Source organism: Polychytrium aggregatum, assembly GCF_025602895.1.
Source record: "Polychytrium aggregatum strain JEL109 chromosome Unknown BJ171scaffold_286, whole genome shotgun sequence".
In the NCBI taxonomy this organism is placed as follows: Eukaryota; Fungi; Chytridiomycota; class Chytridiomycetes; order Polychytriales; genus Polychytrium; species Polychytrium aggregatum.
The window spans coordinates 5,065-31,858 of record NW_026516488.1 but is presented as its reverse complement, the minus strand read 5'-3'; the positions used below and the strand labels follow the sequence as shown (position 1 = coordinate 31,858).

The 26,794-nt window shown below is 51.2% G+C and overlaps 5 protein-coding genes across 5 annotated transcripts; all 5 read right to left on the bottom strand.

Moving 5' to 3' along the window:
* Positions 1–1,412: 1,412 nt before the first annotated feature.
* On the bottom strand, positions 1,413–1,887 carry BJ171DRAFT_593603 (uncharacterized protein; the record flags this gene model as incomplete). Its single annotated transcript, XM_053114525.1, has 2 exons — positions 1,413–1,584; positions 1,802–1,887. 2 exons carry the CDS (start codon positions 1,885–1,887, stop codon positions 1,413–1,415), a joined length of 258 nt encoding a protein of 85 aa, XP_052961414.1.
* A 1,199-nt stretch (positions 1,888–3,086) lies between these two features.
* BJ171DRAFT_593602 (uncharacterized protein) lies at positions 3,087–3,561 on the bottom strand (the record flags this gene model as incomplete). The annotated part of the gene is made up of 2 exons (XM_053114524.1): positions 3,087–3,258; positions 3,476–3,561. 2 exons carry the CDS (start codon positions 3,559–3,561, stop codon positions 3,087–3,089), a joined length of 258 nt encoding a protein of 85 aa, XP_052961413.1.
* Positions 3,562–4,760: 1,199 nt separating this feature from the next.
* Positions 4,761–5,235, bottom strand: BJ171DRAFT_593601 (uncharacterized protein; the record flags this gene model as incomplete). The annotated part of the gene is made up of 2 exons (XM_053114523.1): positions 4,761–4,932; positions 5,150–5,235. 2 exons carry the CDS (start codon positions 5,233–5,235, stop codon positions 4,761–4,763), a joined length of 258 nt encoding a protein of 85 aa, XP_052961412.1.
* A 7,174-nt stretch (positions 5,236–12,409) lies between these two features.
* Positions 12,410–12,796, bottom strand: BJ171DRAFT_406465 (uncharacterized protein; the record flags this gene model as incomplete). The annotated part of the gene is made up of 1 exon (XM_053107244.1): positions 12,410–12,796. A coding segment is annotated over one exon (387 nt), but the record flags the coding sequence as incomplete, so codon positions are not given.
* Positions 12,797–14,029: 1,233 nt separating this feature from the next.
* Positions 14,030–14,504, bottom strand: BJ171DRAFT_593599 (uncharacterized protein; the record flags this gene model as incomplete). The annotated part of the gene is made up of 2 exons (XM_053114522.1): positions 14,030–14,201; positions 14,419–14,504. 2 exons carry the CDS (start codon positions 14,502–14,504, stop codon positions 14,030–14,032), a joined length of 258 nt encoding a protein of 85 aa, XP_052961410.1.
* Between the last annotated feature and the right edge of the window lie 12,290 nt (positions 14,505–26,794).

The window sequence follows — 26,794 nt, the reverse complement described above, 5'->3', positions numbered from 1 at the left end:
GATATATTCAATCCTATTCAATTGTAGCTGTTTCTGTACTATACCATTCTATACTATACCATTCTCTTCTCTTCTATACTATTCTATTCTCTTCTATTCTCTTCTATTCTATTCTAATAGATCATACAATATAATAAAAGAGTATAGTAGTAGTATAGTAGTAGTATGGTAGTAGTAGTAGTAATAGTAGTAGTAGTAATAGTAGTAGAACATATACGGAGATAGAGGATACCATAGGAGAGACTGCAGCAGCTTGCCCTATACCCGCCCAAAGCCTCTATAGTAGACTCCACTGGCTTCAAACACGAGCGTGATCGTGGATGCCGCGCACATTGGGTGACCCGTACGTGGCCAGTACGTGGCCAGTACGTGCCCATTGGTTGTGCCCACCACGCATTGTAAAAAGTACCCAAACATATAGGCACCGAGGTCACAGGGAGGTCACAGGGAGGTCACAGCCTACATAAAACAGCGTCGTCTGCTACCATGACTTGGACTTGGACACAGAGGAAGCGCGCCTCAGCATACAGATCCCCATTGAAGATCAAACTGCTGTGATCTCATTATGGAATCTGTGATCTCGGCCCATCTTTTGGACCGCCCAGGCCTCTTCAATTTTAAAATTTCAAAATCCAGCCAGGCATCCGGCTATGATCCACCCGTGATCCACCGCCCGTGATCCACCCGTGATTCCAGCCTATGGCCAGAGGGTTTTTTAAAATTTTAAAATTCTAGAGCCAAACCCTGGTCCTCCAGGTCCAAAGGACTTCACAGATCACAGACCCACTGTAGAGTGAGCCAGATAGAACTGCCTGGATCATATAGAAACCGAGGTCACAGGGAGGTCACAGTGCCGATAGACCCCAGCCATTCGCCCGTGATCCTCCCGTGATTCCAGCCTATGGCCAGAGGGTTTTTTTTTAAAATTTTAAAATTCTAGAGCCAAACCCTGGTCTCCAGGTCCAAAGGACTTCACAGATCACAGATCCACTATAGAGTGGGCCCGATAGAACTGGCTGGGTGATATAGAATCCGAGGTCACAGCGAGATCACAGCGCCTATTCTATCTTAGCGATTCTTCGACTCTTCTGAGTACTACCGTCATCCTACACATCGCCTGTAGTATCCCCCCGTCACACACGTAGCACACGTAGCACACGTAGCACACGTATCACTGTTCCCACGCTTCTAGCGCGTATTCCCATCACTCGCCTGTTGCTGGAGTTCCCACAGTTCCCAGAGTACCCAGAGTACTCAAAGTATCCCCCGAAGTACCCAGAGTACTTCCCCAGCTACCCATGCTTCTGAACTGCCACTGGTACTGCCACAGGTCAGGTTTTAGCCTGAACCCAAGGCTCGAGTCTATACTGGAGCTCAGGCCTGGGTTAAGGCTAGGCTTTAGGGCTCAGGGTTTAGGCTGTTCCCAGACCTGCGCTCTTGTACCGCGCGTTCAGGCCTGGACTGGGGCTGGTGTTGGGGCAGTATATAGAGAGAACACTGCAAGAGCTGATGTCTATAGCCTTATCACGGCCCAGACCAAACCCTGACCAGACACCCATTACAGGCTGCAGCTTGACACTGAGCCTAAGAACCGGAGCCTAAAGCCTAGAGCCTAAAGCCTAAGTACCAAGGCCTAAAGCCCGTGGTCTCTGGCCTGGCCTGTGAGCAAGCCATGATATATTCAATCCTATTCAATTGTAGCTGTTTCTGTACTATACCATTCTATACTATACCATTCTCTTCTCTTCTATACTATTCTATTCTCTTCTATTCTCTTCTATTCTATTCTAATAGATCATACAATATAATAAAAGAGTATAGTAGTAGTATAGTAGTAGTATGGTAGTAGTAGTAGTAATAGTAGTAGTAGTAATAGTAGTAGAACATATACGGAGATAGAGGATACCATAGGAGAGACTGCAGCAGCTTGCCCTATACCCGCCCAAAGCCTCTATAGTAGACTCCACTGGCTTCAAACACGAGCGTGATCGTGGATGCCGCGCACATTGGGTGACCCGTACGTGGCCAGTACGTGGCCAGTACGTGCCCATTGGTTGTGCCCACCACGCATTGTAAAAAGTACCCAAACATATAGGCACCGAGGTCACAGGGAGGTCACAGGGAGGTCACAGCCTACATAAAACAGCGTCGTCTGCTACCATGACTTGGACTTGGACACAGAGGAAGCGCGCCTCAGCATACAGATCCCCATTGAAGATCAAACTGCTGTGATCTCATTATGGAATCTGTGATCTCGGCCCATCTTTTGGACCGCCCAGGCCTCTTCAATTTTAAAATTTCAAAATCCAGCCAGGCATCCGGCTATGATCCACCCGTGATCCACCGCCCGTGATCCACCCGTGATTCCAGCCTATGGCCAGAGGGTTTTTTAAAATTTTAAAATTCTAGAGCCAAACCCTGGTCCTCCAGGTCCAAAGGACTTCACAGATCACAGACCCACTGTAGAGTGAGCCAGATAGAACTGCCTGGATCATATAGAAACCGAGGTCACAGGGAGGTCACAGTGCCGATAGACCCCAGCCATTCGCCCGTGATCCTCCCGTGATTCCAGCCTATGGCCAGAGGGTTTTTTTTTAAAATTTTAAAATTCTAGAGCCAAACCCTGGTCTCCAGGTCCAAAGGACTTCACAGATCACAGATCCACTATAGAGTGGGCCCGATAGAACTGGCTGGGTGATATAGAATCCGAGGTCACAGCGAGATCACAGCGCCTATTCTATCTTAGCGATTCTTCGACTCTTCTGAGTACTACCGTCATCCTACACATCGCCTGTAGTATCCCCCCGTCACACACGTAGCACACGTAGCACACGTAGCACACGTATCACTGTTCCCACGCTTCTAGCGCGTATTCCCATCACTCGCCTGTTGCTGGAGTTCCCACAGTTCCCAGAGTACCCAGAGTACTCAAAGTATCCCCCGAAGTACCCAGAGTACTTCCCCAGCTACCCATGCTTCTGAACTGCCACTGGTACTGCCACAGGTCAGGTTTTAGCCTGAACCCAAGGCTCGAGTCTATACTGGAGCTCAGGCCTGGGTTAAGGCTAGGCTTTAGGGCTCAGGGTTTAGGCTGTTCCCAGACCTGCGCTCTTGTACCGCGCGTTCAGGCCTGGACTGGGGCTGGTGTTGGGGCAGTATATAGAGAGAACACTGCAAGAGCTGATGTCTATAGCCTTATCACGGCCCAGACCAAACCCTGACCAGACACCCATTACAGGCTGCAGCTTGACACTGAGCCTAAGAACCGGAGCCTAAAGCCTAGAGCCTAAAGCCTAAGTACCAAGGCCTAAAGCCCGTGGTCTCTGGCCTGGCCTGTGAGCAAGCCATGATATATTCAATCCTATTCAATTGTAGCTGTTTCTGTACTATACCATTCTATACTATACCATTCTCTTCTCTTCTATACTATTCTATTCTCTTCTATTCTCTTCTATTCTATTCTAATAGATCATACAATATAATAAAAGAGTATAGTAGTAGTATAGTAGTAGTATGGTAGTAGTAGTAGTAATAGTAGTAGTAGTAATAGTAGTAGAACATATACGGAGATAGAGGATACCATAGGAGAGACTGCAGCAGCTTGCCCTATACCCGCCCAAAGCCTCTATAGTAGACTCCACTGGCTTCAAACACGAGCGTGATCGTGGATGCCGCGCACATTGGGTGACCCGTACGTGGCCAGTACGTGGCCAGTACGTGCCCATTGGTTGTGCCCACCACGCATTGTAAAAAGTACCCAAACATATAGGCACCGAGGTCACAGGGAGGTCACAGGGAGGTCACAGCCTACATAAAACAGCGTCGTCTGCTACCATGACTTGGACTTGGACACAGAGGAAGCGCGCCTCAGCATACAGATCCCCATTGAAGATCAAACTGCTGTGATCTCATTATGGAATCTGTGATCTCGGCCCATCTTTTGGACCGCCCAGGCCTCTTCAATTTTAAAATTTCAAAATCCAGCCAGGCATCCGGCTATGATCCACCCGTGATCCACCGCCCGTGATCCACCCGTGATTCCAGCCTATGGCCAGAGGGTTTTTTAAAATTTTAAAATTCTAGAGCCAAACCCTGGTCCTCCAGGTCCAAAGGACTTCACAGATCACAGACCCACTGTAGAGTGAGCCAGATAGAACTGCCTGGATCATATAGAAACCGAGGTCACAGGGAGGTCACAGTGCCGATAGACCCCAGCCATTCGCCCGTGATCCTCCCGTGATTCCAGCCTATGGCCAGAGGGTTTTTTTTTAAAATTTTAAAATTCTAGAGCCAAACCCTGGTCTCCAGGTCCAAAGGACTTCACAGATCACAGATCCACTATAGAGTGGGCCCGATAGAACTGGCTGGGTGATATAGAATCCGAGGTCACAGCGAGATCACAGCGCCTATTCTATCTTAGCGATTCTTCGACTCTTCTGAGTACTACCGTCATCCTACACATCGCCTGTAGTATCCCCCCGTCACACACGTAGCACACGTAGCACACGTAGCACACGTATCACTGTTCCCACGCTTCTAGCGCGTATTCCCATCACTCGCCTGTTGCTGGAGTTCCCACAGTTCCCAGAGTACCCAGAGTACTCAAAGTATCCCCCGAAGTACCCAGAGTACTTCCCCAGCTACCCATGCTTCTGAACTGCCACTGGTACTGCCACAGGTCAGGTTTTAGCCTGAACCCAAGGCTCGAGTCTATACTGGAGCTCAGGCCTGGGTTAAGGCTAGGCTTTAGGGCTCAGGGTTTAGGCTGTTCCCAGACCTGCGCTCTTGTACCGCGCGTTCAGGCCTGGACTGGGGCTGGTGTTGGGGCAGTATATAGAGAGAACACTGCAAGAGCTGATGTCTATAGCCTTATCACGGCCCAGACCAAACCCTGACCAGACACCCATTACAGGCTGCAGCTTGACACTGAGCCTAAGAACCGGAGCCTAAAGCCTAGAGCCTAAAGCCTAAGTACCAAGGCCTAAAGCCCGTGGTCTCTGGCCTGGCCTGTGAGCAAGCCATGATATATTCAATCCTATTCAATTGTAGCTGTTTCTGTACTATACCATTCTATACTATACCATTCTCTTCTCTTCTATACTATTCTATTCTCTTCTATTCTCTTCTATTCTATTCTAATAGATCATACAATATAATAAAAGAGTATAGTAGTAGTATAGTAGTAGTATGGTAGTAGTAGTAGTAATAGTAGTAGTAGTAATAGTAGTAGAACATATACGGAGATAGAGGATACCATAGGAGAGACTGCAGCAGCTTGCCCTATACCCGCCCAAAGCCTCTATAGTAGACTCCACTGGCTTCAAACACGAGCGTGATCGTGGATGCCGCGCACATTGGGTGACCCGTACGTGGCCAGTACGTGGCCAGTACGTGCCCATTGGTTGTGCCCACCACGCATTGTAAAAAGTACCCAAACATATAGGCACCGAGGTCACAGGGAGGTCACAGGGAGGTCACAGCCTACATAAAACAGCGTCGTCTGCTACCATGACTTGGACTTGGACACAGAGGAAGCGCGCCTCAGCATACAGATCCCCATTGAAGATCAAACTGCTGTGATCTCATTATGGAATCTGTGATCTCGGCCCATCTTTTGGACCGCCCAGGCCTCTTCAATTTTAAAATTTCAAAATCCAGCCAGGCATCCGGCTATGATCCACCCGTGATCCACCGCCCGTGATCCACCCGTGATTCCAGCCTATGGCCAGAGGGTTTTTTAAAATTTTAAAATTCTAGAGCCAAACCCTGGTCCTCCAGGTCCAAAGGACTTCACAGATCACAGACCCACTGTAGAGTGAGCCAGATAGAACTGCCTGGATCATATAGAAACCGAGGTCACAGGGAGGTCACAGTGCCGATAGACCCCAGCCATTCGCCCGTGATCCTCCCGTGATTCCAGCCTATGGCCAGAGGGTTTTTTTTTAAAATTTTAAAATTCTAGAGCCAAACCCTGGTCTCCAGGTCCAAAGGACTTCACAGATCACAGATCCACTATAGAGTGGGCCCGATAGAACTGGCTGGGTGATATAGAATCCGAGGTCACAGCGAGATCACAGCGCCTATTCTATCTTAGCGATTCTTCGACTCTTCTGAGTACTACCGTCATCCTACACATCGCCTGTAGTATCCCCCCGTCACACACGTAGCACACGTAGCACACGTAGCACACGTATCACTGTTCCCACGCTTCTAGCGCGTATTCCCATCACTCGCCTGTTGCTGGAGTTCCCACAGTTCCCAGAGTACCCAGAGTACTCAAAGTATCCCCCGAAGTACCCAGAGTACTTCCCCAGCTACCCATGCTTCTGAACTGCCACTGGTACTGCCACAGGTCAGGTTTTAGCCTGAACCCAAGGCTCGAGTCTATACTGGAGCTCAGGCCTGGGTTAAGGCTAGGCTTTAGGGCTCAGGGTTTAGGCTGTTCCCAGACCTGCGCTCTTGTACCGCGCGTTCAGGCCTGGACTGGGGCTGGTGTTGGGGCAGTATATAGAGAGAACACTGCAAGAGCTGATGTCTATAGCCTTATCACGGCCCAGACCAAACCCTGACCAGACACCCATTACAGGCTGCAGCTTGACACTGAGCCTAAGAACCGGAGCCTAAAGCCTAGAGCCTAAAGCCTAAGTACCAAGGCCTAAAGCCCGTGGTCTCTGGCCTGGCCTGTGAGCAAGCCATGATATATTCAATCCTATTCAATTGTAGCTGTTTCTGTACTATACCATTCTATACTATACCATTCTCTTCTCTTCTATACTATTCTATTCTCTTCTATTCTCTTCTATTCTATTCTAATAGATCATACAATATAATAAAAGAGTATAGTAGTAGTATAGTAGTAGTATGGTAGTAGTAGTAGTAATAGTAGTAGTAGTAATAGTAGTAGAACATATACGGAGATAGAGGATACCATAGGAGAGACTGCAGCAGCTTGCCCTATACCCGCCCAAAGCCTCTATAGTAGACTCCACTGGCTTCAAACACGAGCGTGATCGTGGATGCCGCGCACATTGGGTGACCCGTACGTGGCCAGTACGTGGCCAGTACGTGCCCATTGGTTGTGCCCACCACGCATTGTAAAAAGTACCCAAACATATAGGCACCGAGGTCACAGGGAGGTCACAGGGAGGTCACAGCCTACATAAAACAGCGTCGTCTGCTACCATGACTTGGACTTGGACACAGAGGAAGCGCGCCTCAGCATACAGATCCCCATTGAAGATCAAACTGCTGTGATCTCATTATGGAATCTGTGATCTCGGCCCATCTTTTGGACCGCCCAGGCCTCTTCAATTTTAAAATTTCAAAATCCAGCCAGGCATCCGGCTATGATCCACCCGTGATCCACCGCCCGTGATCCACCCGTGATTCCAGCCTATGGCCAGAGGGTTTTTTAAAATTTTAAAATTCTAGAGCCAAACCCTGGTCCTCCAGGTCCAAAGGACTTCACAGATCACAGACCCACTGTAGAGTGAGCCAGATAGAACTGCCTGGATCATATAGAAACCGAGGTCACAGGGAGGTCACAGTGCCGATAGACCCCAGCCATTCGCCCGTGATCCTCCCGTGATTCCAGCCTATGGCCAGAGGGTTTTTTTTTAAAATTTTAAAATTCTAGAGCCAAACCCTGGTCTCCAGGTCCAAAGGACTTCACAGATCACAGATCCACTATAGAGTGGGCCCGATAGAACTGGCTGGGTGATATAGAATCCGAGGTCACAGCGAGATCACAGCGCCTATTCTATCTTAGCGATTCTTCGACTCTTCTGAGTACTACCGTCATCCTACACATCGCCTGTAGTATTGTGAGGACCACGACAAGCAACGACACTGGACGACCAGGTGCTTGGCGAACAACGATAAGCTATATTACGACTTATCAGATAACAACAAGTGTTGTTCGAACTGAAGATACAAAATGGGTGCAAGAAAGGAGGGGCTTTATAGCCAAGAGGGAAACCGAAGGGCGAAAGTGGGCGAGAAGGGTGGAGCGACAAACGAGGGACGAGAAGGGGGTGCGAGGGAGGCGGAGCATCCAGCGAGAGGGGCGAAGCACAGCGCAGTCGGAGGCGAAGTAAGAGTCATCGGCGCCAGCCAATCAGGGAATACACGCCAAGACAAACAAACATGACTCACGGTGCATCACGCGCAGCAGTCCACACGTGTTCCCAACGTGCATGATCATCACATCATCCCCTCCCCAAACTACGGCCACTCCTACGAACAATAAGTCCAGGCTTGTCGGGGTACCGGCGGTGGAAGTCGGCTATCTTGTCGGGAGCGTTAACGTAGTTGGCGGGCTCCCAGCTGCGATGATCAGTCGAGTAGCCCTTCCAATCAACGAAATAGCTCAACTTACCGCGGACCAGCTTGGAGTCGAGGATCTCCTGAACTTCATACTCCAAGTGGTCGTCGACGCGGACTGGCGGAGGAGGGTCTTGGATGCGGCCGGGGAGGGTGTTCGACTTGTGGGGCTCGAGGAGGGAGACATGGAACACCGGATGGATCTTGAGATCCTTGGGAAGGTCGAGGCGGAAGGCGAGGGAACCGATGGCTTCGACGATCTTGTAGGGTCCGATGCGCTGGTAGTCCAACTTCTTGCTTGGACGGGTGGTCTTGATGTTGCGTGTTAGGACCCAGACTTGATCGCCAGGAGCGAACTTGGGAGCGTCGGACTTGTGGGCATCCGCAAAGCGCTTGTAGTCCGCCTTGGCCTTCTCGAGGTTCTCCTTCAGCAACGCCAAGTTGTGCTGAAGGTGTTCGACTCGGTCGGTCGCGGAGGGGACATCGAGACTGGAAGGAAGGACCGGAGACTCGAATCGAGGGTTGAAGCCGTAAGTCGCCAGGAACGGGGAGGCCTTGGTCGAGGTGTGCTCGAGGTTGTTGTATGAGAACTCGGCGAGCGGGAGCAGCATCGCCCAGTCATCCTGCTGGTACGAGGTGTAGCAGCGGAGATGCTGGTTGATGACTTGGTTGACCCGCTCAGTCTGTCCATCGGTTTGGGGATGGAACGCCGTGGACAGACTGGTCTTGATGCCGAGTTCCGAGCACAGGGCCTGCCAGAACCGCGAGGTGAACTGGCTTCCTCGGTCCGAGACGATGTTGTCCGGGAGACCGTGGAGGCGGAAGATGTTGTCGAGGAACAGCGACGCTGTTTCCTCGGCACTTGGGAGGGACCGACAGGGAAGGAAGTGGGCCATCTTGGTCAGGCTATCGACGACGACAAAGATGCAAGTCTTGCCGTTGGACTCGGGGAGGTCGGTGATAAAGTCCATCGTCACCAGAGACCAGGGTCGCGATGCCGTCGGGAGGGGCTGCAAGTATCCAAACGGCTTATGTCGAGGGACTTTCGAGCGTGCACAAGTGTCGCACGTCGAGACATAAGCCTGGACATCCTTGCGGATCGAGGGCCACCAGAACTGCCTCGAGATCAGTGCTCGGGTCCGCCGAATGCCAGGATGTCCAACAGCGACAGGGTCGTGGCATGACTTGAGGACGGGGACTCGACACGACTCTGGCACAACGATCTTGTCCATGAAGGTGAGGAGATCATCCTTCAGGACATACTTGGGATCGTTGCGGAGCTGGTCCAGGGACGGGTCCTTTGGTTGCTCCTCGGCAATGAGCTTGAGCAAGTCCACAGGGCGAGTGGAACTTGCATCCGAGGAGCGACGGACGGCACAGGCGAACGCCGAAGGTGGCAGCAACGGGGGAGGCTCCTTGGACACAGGTGCGGACGGAGGGACGTAGTCCGGGCGGCGGGAGAGAGCGTCGGCCTTGCCGTTCTTTGGACCGGGGAGGTATTGAATCCGGAGGTCGAACCGAGACAGGAACTGCGACCACCGGGCGTGTCGCTGGTTGAGGATGCGGGCCGACGCCAGGTATTCCAAGTTCTTGTGGTCGGTAAGGACTTGGACTGGGTGTTGGGCGCCTTCGAGGTAGTGTCGCCAGACCTCGAATGCCTCCTTGATGGCCAAGAGCTCCTTCTCATAGATGCTGTAGTTGCGTTCAGCATCCATGAGCGTGCGGGAGTGAAAGGAGCACGGGTGCAGGTGGCCATCGGAGCCGCGCTGGGACAGGACGCATCCGATCGCAAAGTCTGAGGCATCAGACTCCACGACAAAGGGCTTGGATGGGTCGGGGTGCGCAAGGACGGGCTCGGAGACGAAGGCTTCCTTGAGGGACTGGAAAGCCTTGTGGGCGTCGGGGGACCAGCGGAAGACCTGGGACTTCTTGAACAGGAGCGTGAGCGGACCGGCGATCTTGGCATATCCGTCAATGAAGCGACGGTAAAAGTTCGAGAACCCAATGAAGGAGCGAAGGTCGGAGACATTGCGGGGGACGGGCCAGTCGACAATGGCGGAGAGCTTTGCTCGTTCCATCTCGATACCCTTGGGCGAGATGACGTAGCCGAGGAACGAGACCTTGTCCTTGGAGAACTCGCACTTCTCCAGCTTGCAGTACAACTTTGCAGCCTGGAGCTTGGCCAGGACCTGCTTGACGTGATTTGCATGCTGAGTGGGGTCAGCGCTGTAAATCAAGATGTCGTCAAGGTAGGCAATCGCAAAGTTGTCCAGCTCCTCACGAAGGACATCGTTGATGAAGTGCTGGAAGGTGGCCGGAGCATTGGTGAGTCCAAAGGGCATCACCAAGTACTCGAACTGGCCGTAACGAGTGCGGAAGGCCGTCTTCCACTCGTCGCCTGCGCGGATACGCAGCAGGTTGTAGGCCCCGCGGAGGTCCAGCTTCGTGAACACCTTCGCGTCCCGGACTCGGTCCAGCATCTCGTTGATCAACGGTAAGGGATAACGATTCTTGACCGTGATCGTGTTCAATGCGCGATAGTCCACGCAGAGACGCAGAGAGCCGTCCTTCTTCTTGACGAAGAGGATCGGGGAACCGGCGGGAGAGGACGAAGGACGGATGAACCCTTTGACGAGGTTGTCGTCGAGGTATTCACGAAGGGCCTTGAGTTCGGGCTCTGACAGGGAGTAGAGTGGTCCGAACTTGGGGGTCTTGCCGGGCTCCAGGTCGATCGGGCAGTCGTACGTCCGGTGCGGGGGCAACGAGTCGGCTTCCTGCTTCGAGAAGACTGAGCCAAACGACTTGTACTCCTCGGGGATCGACGTCGAGAGGGGCGTCGGATCCGGATCGGTGGCAGGAAGGACGAGGACTTGGAACACAGTCAGGGGGTCGGGGCTAGACTGTGTGTCGAGGACGGACTGCTCCAACGACTTGTACCTGATCGCTTGGACACGGACAGGAGCGGGGCTGGGAGCAACGGGACCGGGGAGACCAGGACGGACGGAGACGAGACCGGAGGGACCAGGACGAGCAGCACAGGAACAGGGCACCTCACTCGGAACACAATCAGAATAACGTTGAGCGATCACTTTATTCTGATCATCTTCGCGAGTACAAACGGTGCGAGGCGAAGAAGCGAGCACCACAGTGGTGTCGGTAGAGGCACGAGGGAAAACATTGGGTGTGTCGCCAACAAGAGGAAGGGGAGAAGGAGAAACGGAAGAAACGGAAGGGAGGGAAGAGGCATCCACAACCTTGAGGATGTGGCTTGCAGGACGGGGAAGGCAAAGGAGTCCACGAGCCCAGTGAAGCCTGGGTTCGATGGACTGCAGCCAGGGATAGCCAAGGATAACGGGTTGGTGGGGAGACTTAATGACATCAAAGGAAAGGTGTTGAGTGTAGTCCCCAAGAACAATCTTGAGGGGTTCCGTCTCAAAAGTGATGGGGCCGGAAGAAAGTGGCTGGCCATCGACACCTTGGACAGGGAGAGGAGTGGATTTGGAAACGAGGGGGACCGAGAAGCGGTCAACAAAGCTCTCGTCGATGAAGTTCCCGGAGGCACCAGAATCGACGAGAAGTTGGCAAGAGAGGGAGCGACCAGAAGGGAGAACAAGAGAAGCGGAGAAAACGGGAGAAGACGAAGAAATCGAAGAAACGCACGAAGAAGGCTCGGAGCAGAGATCAGTGTCGGCAGCATGGTTCGAGCAGATGACCAAGTTCGCAGGTGGTGTGGAGATCGGGAGCTCTGTCAAAGACATCTGGGAGCCAGATGTGCCCTTAGAAGAGGCGGTATTGACAGAGTGCGATCCACCACCGACTACATTGATCATTCCACACATAGCCATGCGTTCGACACTTACCTCATGCTCCTTACCATCGACGCTTGCTTCTGGAGGAAGGGGGGACGGCTCCAGATCTAAGCCTCCACTTAGATCTGGGCCTGGTCGTTTCCCGACTCGAAGTGTTCCTCCTCACCATCATCGTAGACGATGGTTCGGACAACCTTCGAACGGGGACGGGAGCCGGGAGCCTGAGGACGGGAGCCAGGGAAGCGGGAACCAGAGGCGGGAGCACGGGAGCCGGACTTGAGGGGGCAGGACTTGGCGACGTGGCCGGGCTTGCCACAACGGAAGCAGAGGCGCTCCTGGAAGCGGCGATTCTTCTCCTCGGGGGTCAGGCGGCTGACGACGGCGGCGTCGATCTGCATCGGCTCGGAGTAGAGGACCGGAGGCTCCTGGGCGGGCGGCTGGAAGGACGGGGTGCGGGAGTGGAAGGCCTGGGTGCCGAAGGAAACAGGGCCGGTGTTTCGGAGCTCGTTGTTGAGCTCGATGATGCGTGCGTCGATCTTGAGGCAACGCTCGACGAACGGGACCAAGCGGAGAGGGAGAGGGTCGATGAAGGAGAGACGCTGCTTGATCTCCCTCGACAGGCCACGGCGGAAGGCGGATATCTTGGCTTCGTCGTTCCAGGGAAGGTCGGCGGCAACGCGGAGGAACTCGGAAGCGTAGTCCATGCACGATCGGTTGCCCTGTGCCATGGAGGAAAGGAGCAGCTCGGCAGTATGGGTGCGGTCGGGATCGTCAAACGCTTGGCGAAAGCGTTCCATGAACGAGTCGAACGAGTGCAGGATTTGATCGTTCGACTCGATCAAGGGAGTCGCCCACTGGAGGGCCGGACCAGTGAGCAAACTCAAGACGTAACCCACCTTGACTTGCTCGGACGGGAACCTGGATGCCTGAAGCATCATGAGCAGGCGGCACTGGTTGACGAAGGGGCGGAACTTTGACCTGGTGCCGTCGAACTTGTCCGGGGTCGGCATGTGGGGGAGCTGCGGGGCGGCGGAAGAGTGTGTGGTCCGGAGGAGGACCAGTTCCTCCTGGAGGGCAACGATTTGGGCCTGGAGTTGGTCCATGTGGGATATGGGGGCGGGGGGGAGAGTGCAGAGAAGACAACAGAGAATAGAAGGATGAGGGCAGCAACGAAGCCTCAGCCAAGCAGGTGGTCAGACAGAGAGAGGGAGTTCGAACAATATGTGAGGACCACGACAAGCAACGACACTGGACGACCAGGTGCTTGGCGAACAACGATAAGCTATATTACGACTTATCAGATAACAACAAGTGTTGTTCGAACTGAAGATACAAAATGGGTGCAAGAAAGGAGGGGCTTTATAGCCAAGAGGGAAACCGAAGGGCGAAAGTGGGCGAGAAGGGTGGAGCGACAAACGAGGGACGAGAAGGGGGTGCGAGGGAGGCGGAGCATCCAGCGAGAGGGGCGAAGCACAGCGCAGTCGGAGGCGAAGTAAGAGTCATCGGCGCCAGCCAATCAGGGAATACACGCCAAGACAAACAAACATGACTCACGGTGCATCACGCGCAGCAGTCCACACGTGTTCCCAACGTGCATGATCATCACAAGTATCCCCCCGTCACACACGTAGCACACGTAGCACACGTAGCACACGTATCACTGTTCCCACGCTTCTAGCGCGTATTCCCATCACTCGCCTGTTGCTGGAGTTCCCACAGTTCCCAGAGTACCCAGAGTACTCAAAGTATCCCCCGAAGTACCCAGAGTACTTCCCCAGCTACCCATGCTTCTGAACTGCCACTGGTACTGCCACAGGTCAGGTTTTAGCCTGAACCCAAGGCTCGAGTCTATACTGGAGCTCAGGCCTGGGTTAAGGCTAGGCTTTAGGGCTCAGGGTTTAGGCTGTTCCCAGACCTGCGCTCTTGTACCGCGCGTTCAGGCCTGGACTGGGGCTGGTGTTGGGGCAGTATATAGAGAGAACACTGCAAGAGCTGATGTCTATAGCCTTATCACGGCCCAGACCAAACCCTGACCAGACACCCATTACAGGCTGCAGCTTGACACTGAGCCTAAGAACCGGAGCCTAAAGCCTAGAGCCTAAAGCCTAAGTACCAAGGCCTAAAGCCCGTGGTCTCTGGCCTGGCCTGTGAGCAAGCCATGATATATTCAATCCTATTCAATTGTAGCTGTTTCTGTACTATACCATTCTATACTATACCATTCTCTTCTCTTCTATACTATTCTATTCTCTTCTATTCTCTTCTATTCTATTCTAATAGATCATACAATATAATAAAAGAGTATAGTAGTAGTATAGTAGTAGTATGGTAGTAGTAGTAGTAATAGTAGTAGTAGTAATAGTAGTAGAACATATACGGAGATAGAGGATACCATAGGAGAGACTGCAGCAGCTTGCCCTATACCCGCCCAAAGCCTCTATAGTAGACTCCACTGGCTTCAAACACGAGCGTGATCGTGGATGCCGCGCACATTGGGTGACCCGTACGTGGCCAGTACGTGGCCAGTACGTGCCCATTGGTTGTGCCCACCACGCATTGTAAAAAGTACCCAAACATATAGGCACCGAGGTCACAGGGAGGTCACAGGGAGGTCACAGCCTACATAAAACAGCGTCGTCTGCTACCATGACTTGGACTTGGACACAGAGGAAGCGCGCCTCAGCATACAGATCCCCATTGAAGATCAAACTGCTGTGATCTCATTATGGAATCTGTGATCTCGGCCCATCTTTTGGACCGCCCAGGCCTCTTCAATTTTAAAATTTCAAAATCCAGCCAGGCATCCGGCTATGATCCACCCGTGATCCACCGCCCGTGATCCACCCGTGATTCCAGCCTATGGCCAGAGGGTTTTTTAAAATTTTAAAATTCTAGAGCCAAACCCTGGTCCTCCAGGTCCAAAGGACTTCACAGATCACAGACCCACTGTAGAGTGAGCCAGATAGAACTGCCTGGATCATATAGAAACCGAGGTCACAGGGAGGTCACAGTGCCGATAGACCCCAGCCATTCGCCCGTGATCCTCCCGTGATTCCAGCCTATGGCCAGAGGGTTTTTTTTTAAAATTTTAAAATTCTAGAGCCAAACCCTGGTCTCCAGGTCCAAAGGACTTCACAGATCACAGATCCACTATAGAGTGGGCCCGATAGAACTGGCTGGGTGATATAGAATCCGAGGTCACAGCGAGATCACAGCGCCTATTCTATCTTAGCGATTCTTCGACTCTTCTGAGTACTACCGTCATCCTACACATCGCCTGTAGTATCCCCCCGTCACACACGTAGCACACGTAGCACACGTAGCACACGTATCACTGTTCCCACGCTTCTAGCGCGTATTCCCATCACTCGCCTGTTGCTGGAGTTCCCACAGTTCCCAGAGTACCCAGAGTACTCAAAGTATCCCCCGAAGTACCCAGAGTACTTCCCCAGCTACCCATGCTTCTGAACTGCCACTGGTACTGCCACAGGTCAGGTTTTAGCCTGAACCCAAGGCTCGAGTCTATACTGGAGCTCAGGCCTGGGTTAAGGCTAGGCTTTAGGGCTCAGGGTTTAGGCTGTTCCCAGACCTGCGCTCTTGTACCGCGCGTTCAGGCCTGGACTGGGGCTGGTGTTGGGGCAGTATATAGAGAGAACACTGCAAGAGCTGATGTCTATAGCCTTATCACGGCCCAGACCAAACCCTGACCAGACACCCATTACAGGCTGCAGCTTGACACTGAGCCTAAGAACCGGAGCCTAAAGCCTAGAGCCTAAAGCCTAAGTACCAAGGCCTAAAGCCCGTGGTCTCTGGCCTGGCCTGTGAGCAAGCCATGATATATTCAATCCTATTCAATTGTAGCTGTTTCTGTACTATACCATTCTATACTATACCATTCTCTTCTCTTCTATACTATTCTATTCTCTTCTATTCTCTTCTATTCTATTCTAATAGATCATACAATATAATAAAAGAGTATAGTAGTAGTATAGTAGTAGTATGGTAGTAGTAGTAGTAATAGTAGTAGTAGTAATAGTAGTAGAACATATACGGAGATAGAGGATACCATAGGAGAGACTGCAGCAGCTTGCCCTATACCCGCCCAAAGCCTCTATAGTAGACTCCACTGGCTTCAAACACGAGCGTGATCGTGGATGCCGCGCACATTGGGTGACCCGTACGTGGCCAGTACGTGGCCAGTACGTGCCCATTGGTTGTGCCCACCACGCATTGTAAAAAGTACCCAAACATATAGGCACCGAGGTCACAGGGAGGTCACAGGGAGGTCACAGCCTACATAAAACAGCGTCGTCTGCTACCATGACTTGGACTTGGACACAGAGGAAGCGCGCCTCAGCATACAGATCCCCATTGAAGATCAAACTGCTGTGATCTCATTATGGAATCTGTGATCTCGGCCCATCTTTTGGACCGCCCAGGCCTCTTCAATTTTAAAATTTCAAAATCCAGCCAGGCATCCGGCTATGATCCACCCGTGATCCACCGCCCGTGATCCACCCGTGATTCCAGCCTATGGCCAGAGGGTTTTTTAAAATTTTAAAATTCTAGAGCCAAACCCTGGTCCTCCAGGTCCAAAGGACTTCACAGATCACAGACCCACTGTAGAGTGAGCCAGATAGAACTGCCTGGATCATATAGAAACCGAGGTCACAGGGAGGTCACAGTGCCGATAGACCCCAGCCATTCGCCCGTGATCCTCCCGTGATTCCAGCCTATGGCCAGAGGGTTTTTTTTTAAAATTTTAAAATTCTAGAGCCAAACCCTGGTCTCCAGGTCCAAAGGACTTCACAGATCACAGATCCACTATAGAGTGGGCCCGATAGAACTGGCTGGGTGATATAGAATCCGAGGTCACAGCGAGATCACAGCGCCTATTCTATCTTAGCGATTCTTCGACTCTTCTGAGTACTACCGTCATCCTACACATCGCCTGTAGTATCCCCCCGTCACACACGTAGCACACGTAGCACACGTAGCACACGTATCACTGTTCCCACGCTTCTAGCGCGTATTCCCATCACTCGCCTGTTGCTGGAGTTCCCACAGTTCCCAGAGTACCCAGAGTACTCAAAGTATCCCCCGAAGTACCCAGAGTACTTCCCCAGCTACCCATGCTTCTGAACTGCCACTGGTACTGCCACAGGTCAGGTTTTAGCCTGAACCCAAGGCTCGAGTCTATACTGGAGCTCAGGCCTGGGTTAAGGCTAGGCTTTAGGGCTCAGGGTTTAGGCTGTTCCCAGACCTGCGCTCTTGTACCGCGCGTTCAGGCCTGGACTGGGGCTGGTGTTGGGGCAGTATATAGAGAGAACACTGCAAGAGCTGATGTCTATAGCCTTATCACGGCCCAGACCAAACCCTGACCAGACACCCATTACAGGCTGCAGCTTGACACTGAGCCTAAGAACCGGAGCCTAAAGCCTAGAGCCTAAAGCCTAAGTACCAAGGCCTAAAGCCCGTGGTCTCTGGCCTGGCCTGTGAGCAAGCCATGATATATTCAATCCTATTCAATTGTAGCTGTTTCTGTACTATACCATTCTATACTATACCATTCTCTTCTCTTCTATACTATTCTATTCTCTTCTATTCTCTTCTATTCTATTCTAATAGATCATACAATATAATAAAAGAGTATAGTAGTAGTATAGTAGTAGTATGGTAGTAGTAGTAGTAATAGTAGTAGTAGTAATAGTAGTAGAACATATACGGAGATAGAGGATACCATAGGAGAGACTGCAGCAGCTTGCCCTATACCCGCCCAAAGCCTCTATAGTAGACTCCACTGGCTTCAAACACGAGCGTGATCGTGGATGCCGCGCACATTGGGTGACCCGTACGTGGCCAGTACGTGGCCAGTACGTGCCCATTGGTTGTGCCCACCACGCATTGTAAAAAGTACCCAAACATATAGGCACCGAGGTCACAGGGAGGTCACAGGGAGGTCACAGCCTACATAAAACAGCGTCGTCTGCTACCATGACTTGGACTTGGACACAGAGGAAGCGCGCCTCAGCATACAGATCCCCATTGAAGATCAAACTGCTGTGATCTCATTATGGAATCTGTGATCTCGGCCCATCTTTTGGACCGCCCAGGCCTCTTCAATTTTAAAATTTCAAAATCCAGCCAGGCATCCGGCTATGATCCACCCGTGATCCACCGCCCGTGATCCACCCGTGATTCCAGCCTATGGCCAGAGGGTTTTTTAAAATTTTAAAATTCTAGAGCCAAACCCTGGTCCTCCAGGTCCAAAGGACTTCACAGATCACAGACCCACTGTAGAGTGAGCCAGATAGAACTGCCTGGATCATATAGAAACCGAGGTCACAGGGAGGTCACAGTGCCGATAGACCCCAGCCATTCGCCCGTGATCCTCCCGTGATTCCAGCCTATGGCCAGAGGGTTTTTTTTTAAAATTTTAAAATTCTAGAGCCAAACCCTGGTCTCCAGGTCCAAAGGACTTCACAGATCACAGATCCACTATAGAGTGGGCCCGATAGAACTGGCTGGGTGATATAGAATCCGAGGTCACAGCGAGATCACAGCGCCTATTCTATCTTAGCGATTCTTCGACTCTTCTGAGTACTACCGTCATCCTACACATCGCCTGTAGTATCCCCCCGTCACACACGTAGCACACGTAGCACACGTAGCACACGTATCACTGTTCCCACGCTTCTAGCGCGTATTCCCATCACTCGCCTGTTGCTGGAGTTCCCACAGTTCCCAGAGTACCCAGAGTACTCAAAGTATCCCCCGAAGTACCCAGAGTACTTCCCCAGCTACCCATGCTTCTGAACTGCCACTGGTACTGCCACAGGTCAGGTTTTAGCCTGAACCCAAGGCTCGAGTCTATACTGGAGCTCAGGCCTGGGTTAAGGCTAGGCTTTAGGGCTCAGGGTTTAGGCTGTTCCCAGACCTGCGCTCTTGTACCGCGCGTTCAGGCCTGGACTGGGGCTGGTGTTGGGGCAGTATATAGAGAGAACACTGCAAGAGCTGATGTCTATAGCCTTATCACGGCCCAGACCAAACCCTGACCAGACACCCATTACAGGCTGCAGCTTGACACTGAGCCTAAGAACCGGAGCCTAAAGCCTAGAGCCTAAAGCCTAAGTACCAAGGCCTAAAGCCCGTGGTCTCTGGCCTGGCCTGTGAGCAAGCCATGATATATTCAATCCTATTCAATTGTAGCTGTTTCTGTACTATACCATTCTATACTATACCATTCTCTTCTCTTCTATACTATTCTATTCTCTTCTATTCTCTTCTATTCTATTCTAATAGATCATACAATATAATAAAAGAGTATAGTAGTAGTATAGTAGTAGTATGGTAGTAGTAGTAGTAATAGTAGTAGTAGTAATAGTAGTAGAACATATACGGAGATAGAGGATACCATAGGAGAGACTGCAGCAGCTTGCCCTATACCCGCCCAAAGCCTCTATAGTAGACTCCACTGGCTTCAAACACGAGCGTGATCGTGGATGCCGCGCACATTGGGTGACCCGTACGTGGCCAGTACGTGGCCAGTACGTGCCCATTGGTTGTGCCCACCACGCATTGTAAAAAGTACCCAAACATATAGGCACCGAGGTCACAGGGAGGTCACAGGGAGGTCACAGCCTACATAAAACAGCGTCGTCTGCTACCATGACTTGGACTTGGACACAGAGGAAGCGCGCCTCAGCATACAGATCCCCATTGAAGATCAAACTGCTGTGATCTCATTATGGAATCTGTGATCTCGGCCCATCTTTTGGACCGCCCAGGCCTCTTCAATTTTAAAATTTCAAAATCCAGCCAGGCATCCGGCTATGATCCACCCGTGATCCACCGCCCGTGATCCACCCGTGATTCCAGCCTATGGCCAGAGGGTTTTTTAAAATTTTAAAATTCTAGAGCCAAACCCTGGTCCTCCAGGTCCAAAGGACTTCACAGATCACAGACCCACTGTAGAGTGAGCCAGATAGAACTGCCTGGATCATATAGAAACCGAGGTCACAGGGAGGTCACAGTGCCGATAGACCCCAGCCATTCGCCCGTGATCCTCCCGTGATTCCAGCCTATGGCCAGAGGGTTTTTTTTTAAAATTTTAAAATTCTAGAGCCAAACCCTGGTCTCCAGGTCCAAAGGACTTCACAGATCACAGATCCACTATAGAGTGGGCCCGATAGAACTGGCTGGGTGATATAGAATCCGAGGTCACAGCGAGATCACAGCGCCTATTCTATCTTAGCGATTCTTCGACTCTTCTGAGTACTACCGTCATCCTACACATCGCCTGTAGTATCCCCCCGTCACACACGTAGCACACGTAGCACACGTAGCACACGTATCACTGTTCCCACGCTTCTAGCGCGTATTCCCATCACTCGCCTGTTGCTGGAGTTCCCACAGTTCCCAGAGTACCCAGAGTACTCAAAGTATCCCCCGAAGTACCCAGAGTACTTCCCCAGCTACCCATGCTTCTGAACTGCCACTGGTACTGCCACAGGTCAGGTTTTAGCCTGAACCCAAGGCTCGAGTCTATACTGGAGCTCAGGCCTGGGTTAAGGCTAGGCTTTAGGGCTCAGGGTTTAGGCTGTTCCCAGACCTGCGCTCTTGTACCGCGCGTTCAGGCCTGGACTGGGGCTGGTGTTGGGGCAGTATATAGAGAGAACACTGCAAGAGCTGATGTCTATAGCCTTATCACGGCCCAGACCAAACCCTGACCAGACACCCATTACAGGCTGCAGCTTGACACTGAGCCTAAGAACCGGAGCCTAAAGCCTAGAGCCTAAAGCCTAAGTACCAAGGCCTAAAGCCCGTGGTCTCTGGCCTGGCCTGTGAGCAAGCCATGATATATTCAATCCTATTCAATTGTAGCTGTTTCTGTACTATACCATTCTATACTATACCATTCTCTTCTCTTCTATACTATTCTATTCTCTTCTATTCTCTTCTATTCTATTCTAATAGATCATACAATATAATAAAAGAGTATAGTAGTAGTATAGTAGTAGTATGGTAGTAGTAGTAGTAATAGTAGTAGTAGTAATAGTAGTAGAACATATACGGAGATAGAGGATACCATAGGAGAGACTGCAGCAGCTTGCCCTATACCCGCCCAAAGCCTCTATAGTAGACTCCACTGGCTTCAAACACGAGCGTGATCGTGGATGCCGCGCACATTGGGTGACCCGTACGTGGCCAGTACGTGGCCAGTACGTGCCCATTGGTTGTGCCCACCACGCATTGTAAAAAGTACCCAAACATATAGGCACCGAGGTCACAGGGAGGTCACAGGGAGGTCACAGCCTACATAAAACAGCGTCGTCTGCTACCATGACTTGGACTTGGACACAGAGGAAGCGCGCCTCAGCATACAGATCCCCATTGAAGATCAAACTGCTGTGATCTCATTATGGAATCTGTGATCTCGGCCCATCTTTTGGACCGCCCAGGCCTCTTCAATTTTAAAATTTCAAAATCCAGCCAGGCATCCGGCTATGATCCACCCGTGATCCACCGCCCGTGATCCACCCGTGATTCCAGCCTATGGCCAGAGGGTTTTTTAAAATTTTAAAATTCTAGAGCCAAACCCTGGTCCTCCAGGTCCAAAGGACTTCACAGATCACAGACCCACTGTAGAGTGAGCCAGATAGAACTGCCTGGATCATATAGAAACCGAGGTCACAGGGAGGTCACAGTGCCGATAGACCCCAGCCATTCGCCCGTGATCCTCCCGTGATTCCAGCCTATGGCCAGAGGGTTTTTTTTTAAAATTTTAAAATTCTAGAGCCAAACCCTGGTCTCCAGGTCCAAAGGACTTCACAGATCACAGATCCACTATAGAGTGGGCCCGATAGAACTGGCTGGGTGATATAGAATCCGAGGTCACAGCGAGATCACAGCGCCTATTCTATCTTAGCGATTCTTCGACTCTTCTGAGTACTACCGTCATCCTACACATCGCCTGTAGTATCCCCCCGTCACACACGTAGCACACGTAGCACACGTAGCACACGTATCACTGTTCCCACGCTTCTAGCGCGTATTCCCATCACTCGCCTGTTGCTGGAGTTCCCACAGTTCCCAGAGTACCCAGAGTACTCAAAGTATCCCCCGAAGTACCCAGAGTACTTCCCCAGCTACCCATGCTTCTGAACTGCCACTGGTACTGCCACAGGTCAGGTTTTAGCCTGAACCCAAGGCTCGAGTCTATACTGGAGCTCAGGCCTGGGTTAAGGCTAGGCTTTAGGGCTCAGGGTTTAGGCTGTTCCCAGACCTGCGCTCTTGTACCGCGCGTTCAGGCCTGGACTGGGGCTGGTGTTGGGGCAGTATATAGAGAGAACACTGCAAGAGCTGATGTCTATAGCCTTATCACGGCCCAGACCAAACCCTGACCAGACACCCATTACAGGCTGCAGCTTGACACTGAGCCTAAGAACCGGAGCCTAAAGCCTAGAGCCTAAAGCCTAAGTACCAAGGCCTAAAGCCCGTGGTCTCTGGCCTGGCCTGTGAGCAAGCCATGATATATTCAATCCTATTCAATTGTAGCTGTTTCTGTACTATACCATTCTATACTATACCATTCTCTTCTCTTCTATACTATTCTATTCTCTTCTATTCTCTTCTATTCTATTCTAATAGATCATACAATATAATAAAAGAGTATAGTAGTAGTATAGTAGTAGTATGGTAGTAGTAGTAGTAATAGTAGTAGTAGTAATAGTAGTAGAACATATACGGAGATAGAGGATACCATAGGAGAGACTGCAGCAGCTTGCCCTATACCCGCCCAAAGCCTCTATAGTAGACTCCACTGGCTTCAAACACGAGCGTGATCGTGGATGCCGCGCACATTGGGTGACCCGTACGTGGCCAGTACGTGGCCAGTACGTGCCCATTGGTTGTGCCCACCACGCATTGTAAAAAGTACCCAAACATATAGGCACCGAGGTCACAGGGAGGTCACAGGGAGGTCACAGCCTACATAAAACAGCGTCGTCTGCTACCATGACTTGGACTTGGACACAGAGGAAGCGCGCCTCAGCATACAGATCCCCATTGAAGATCAAACTGCTGTGATCTCATTATGGAATCTGTGATCTCGGCCCATCTTTTGGACCGCCCAGGCCTCTTCAATTTTAAAATTTCAAAATCCAGCCAGGCATCCGGCTATGATCCACCCGTGATCCACCGCCCGTGATCCACCCGTGATTCCAGCCTATGGCCAGAGGGTTTTTTAAAATTTTAAAATTCTAGAGCCAAACCCTGGTCCTCCAGGTCCAAAGGACTTCACAGATCACAGACCCACTGTAGAGTGAGCCAGATAGAACTGCCTGGATCATATAGAAACCGAGGTCACAGGGAGGTCACAGTGCCGATAGACCCCAGCCATTCGCCCGTGATCCTCCCGTGATTCCAGCCTATGGCCAGAGGGTTTTTTTTTAAAATTTTAAAATTCTAGAGCCAAACCCTGGTCTCCAGGTCCAAAGGACTTCACAGATCACAGATCCACTATAGAGTGGGCCCGATAGAACTGGCTGGGTGATATAGAATCCGAGGTCACAGCGAGATCACAGCGCCTATTCTATCTTAGCGATTCTTCGACTCTTCTGAGTACTACCGTCATCCTACACATCGCCTGTAGTATCCCCCCGTCACACACGTAGCACACGTAGCACACGTAGCACACGTATCACTGTTCCCACGCTTCTAGCGCGTATTCCCATCACTCGCCTGTTGCTGGAGTTCCCACAGTTCCCAGAGTACCCAGAGTACTCAAAGTATCCCCCGAAGTACCCAGAGTACTTCCCCAGCTACCCATGCTTCTGAACTGCCACTGGTACTGCCACAGGTCAGGTTTTAGCCTGAACCCAAGGCTCGAGTCTATACTGGAGCTCAGGCCTGGGTTAAGGCTAGGCTTTAGGGCTCAGGGTTTAGGCTGTTCCCAGACCTGCGCTCTTGTACCGCGCGTTCAGGCCTGGACTGGGGCTGGTGTTGGGGCAGTATATAGAGAGAACACTGCAAGAGCTGATGTCTATAGCCTTATCACGGCCCAGACCAAACCCTGACCAGACACCCATTACAGGCTGCAGCTTGACACTGAGCCTAAGAACCGGAGCCTAAAGCCTAGAGCCTAAAGCCTAAGTACCAAGGCCTAAAGCCCGTGGTCTCTGGCCTGGCCTGTGAGCAAGCCATGATATATTCAATCCTATTCAATTGTAGCTGTTTCTGTACTATACCATTCTATACTATACCATTCTCTTCTCTTCTATACTATTCTATTCTCTTCTATTCTCTTCTATTCTATTCTAATAGATCATACAATATAATAAAAGAGTATAGTAGTAGTATAGTAGTAGTATGGTAGTAGTAGTAGTAATAGTAGTAGTAGTAATAGTAGTAGAACATATACGGAGATAGAGGATACCATAGGAGAGACTGCAGCAGCTTGCCCTATACCCGCCCAAAGCCTCTATAGTAGACTCCACTGGCTTCAAACACGAGCGTGATCGTGGATGCCGCGCACATTGGGTGACCCGTACGTGGCCAGTACGTGGCCAGTACGTGCCCATTGGTTGTGCCCACCACGCATTGTAAAAAGTACCCAAACATATAGGCACCGAGGTCACAGGGAGGTCACAGGGAGGTCACAGCCTACATAAAACAGCGTCGTCTGCTACCATGACTTGGACTTGGACACAGAGGAAGCGCGCCTCAGCATACAGATCCCCATTGAAGATCAAACTGCTGTGATCTCATTATGGAATCTGTGATCTCGGCCCATCTTTTGGACCGCCCAGGCCTCTTCAATTTTAAAATTTCAAAATCCAGCCAGGCATCCGGCTATGATCCACCCGTGATCCACCGCCCGTGATCCACCCGTGATTCCAGCCTATGGCCAGAGGGTTTTTTAAAATTTTAAAATTCTAGAGCCAAACCCTGGTCCTCCAGGTCCAAAGGACTTCACAGATCACAGACCCACTGTAGAGTGAGCCAGATAGAACTGCCTGGATCATATAGAAACCGAGGTCACAGGGAGGTCACAGTGCCGATAGACCCCAGCCATTCGCCCGTGATCCTCCCGTGATTCCAGCCTATGGCCAGAGGGTTTTTTTTTAAAATTTTAAAATTCTAGAGCCAAACCCTGGTCTCCAGGTCCAAAGGACTTCACAGATCACAGATCCACTATAGAGTGGGCCCGATAGAACTGGCTGGGTGATATAGAATCCGAGGTCACAGCGAGATCACAGCGCCTATTCTATCTTAGCGATTCTTCGACTCTTCTGAGTACTACCGTCATCCTACACATCGCCTGTAGTATCCCCCCGTCACACACGTAGCACACGTAGCACACGTAGCACACGTATCACTGTTCCCACGCTTCTAGCGCGTATTCCCATCACTCGCCTGTTGCTGGAGTTCCCACAGTTCCCAGAGTACCCAGAGTACTCAAAGTATCCCCCGAAGTACCCAGAGTACTTCCCCAGCTACCCATGCTTCTGAACTGCCACTGGTACTGCCACAGGTCAGGTTTTAGCCTGAACCCAAGGCTCGAGTCTATACTGGAGCTCAGGCCTGGGTTAAGGCTAGGCTTTAGGGCTCAGGGTTTAGGCTGTTCCCAGACCTGCGCTCTTGTACCGCGCGTTCAGGCCTGGACTGGGGCTGGTGTTGGGGCAGTATATAGAGAGAACACTGCAAGAGCTGATGTCTATAGCCTTATCACGGCCCAGACCAAACCCTGACCAGACACCCATTACAGGCTGCAGCTTGACACTGAGCCTAAGAACCGGAGCCTAAAGCCTAGAGCCTAAAGCCTAAGTACCAAGGCCTAAAGCCCGTGGTCTCTGGCCTGGCCTGTGAGCAAGCCATGATATATTCAATCCTATTCAATTGTAGCTGTTTCTGTACTATACCATTCTATACTATACCATTCTCTTCTCTTCTATACTATTCTATTCTCTTCTATTCTCTTCTATTCTATTCTAATAGATCATACAATATAATAAAAGAGTATAGTAGTAGTATAGTAGTAGTATGGTAGTAGTAGTAGTAATAGTAGTAGTAGTAATAGTAGTAGAACATATACGGAGATAGAGGATACCATAGGAGAGACTGCAGCAGCTTGCCCTATACCCGCCCAAAGCCTCTATAGTAGACTCCACTGGCTTCAAACACGAGCGTGATCGTGGATGCCGCGCACATTGGGTGACCCGTACGTGGCCAGTACGTGGCCAGTACGTGCCCATTGGTTGTGCCCACCACGCATTGTAAAAAGTACCCAAACATATAGGCACCGAGGTCACAGGGAGGTCACAGGGAGGTCACAGCCTACATAAAACAGCGTCGTCTGCTACCATGACTTGGACTTGGACACAGAGGAAGCGCGCCTCAGCATACAGATCCCCATTGAAGATCAAACTGCTGTGATCTCATTATGGAATCTGTGATCTCGGCCCATCTTTTGGACCGCCCAGGCCTCTTCAATTTTAAAATTTCAAAATCCAGCCAGGCATCCGGCTATGATCCACCCGTGATCCACCGCCCGTGATCCACCCGTGATTCCAGCCTATGGCCAGAGGGTTTTTTAAAATTTTAAAATTCTAGAGCCAAACCCTGGTCCTCCAGGTCCAAAGGACTTCACAGATCACAGACCC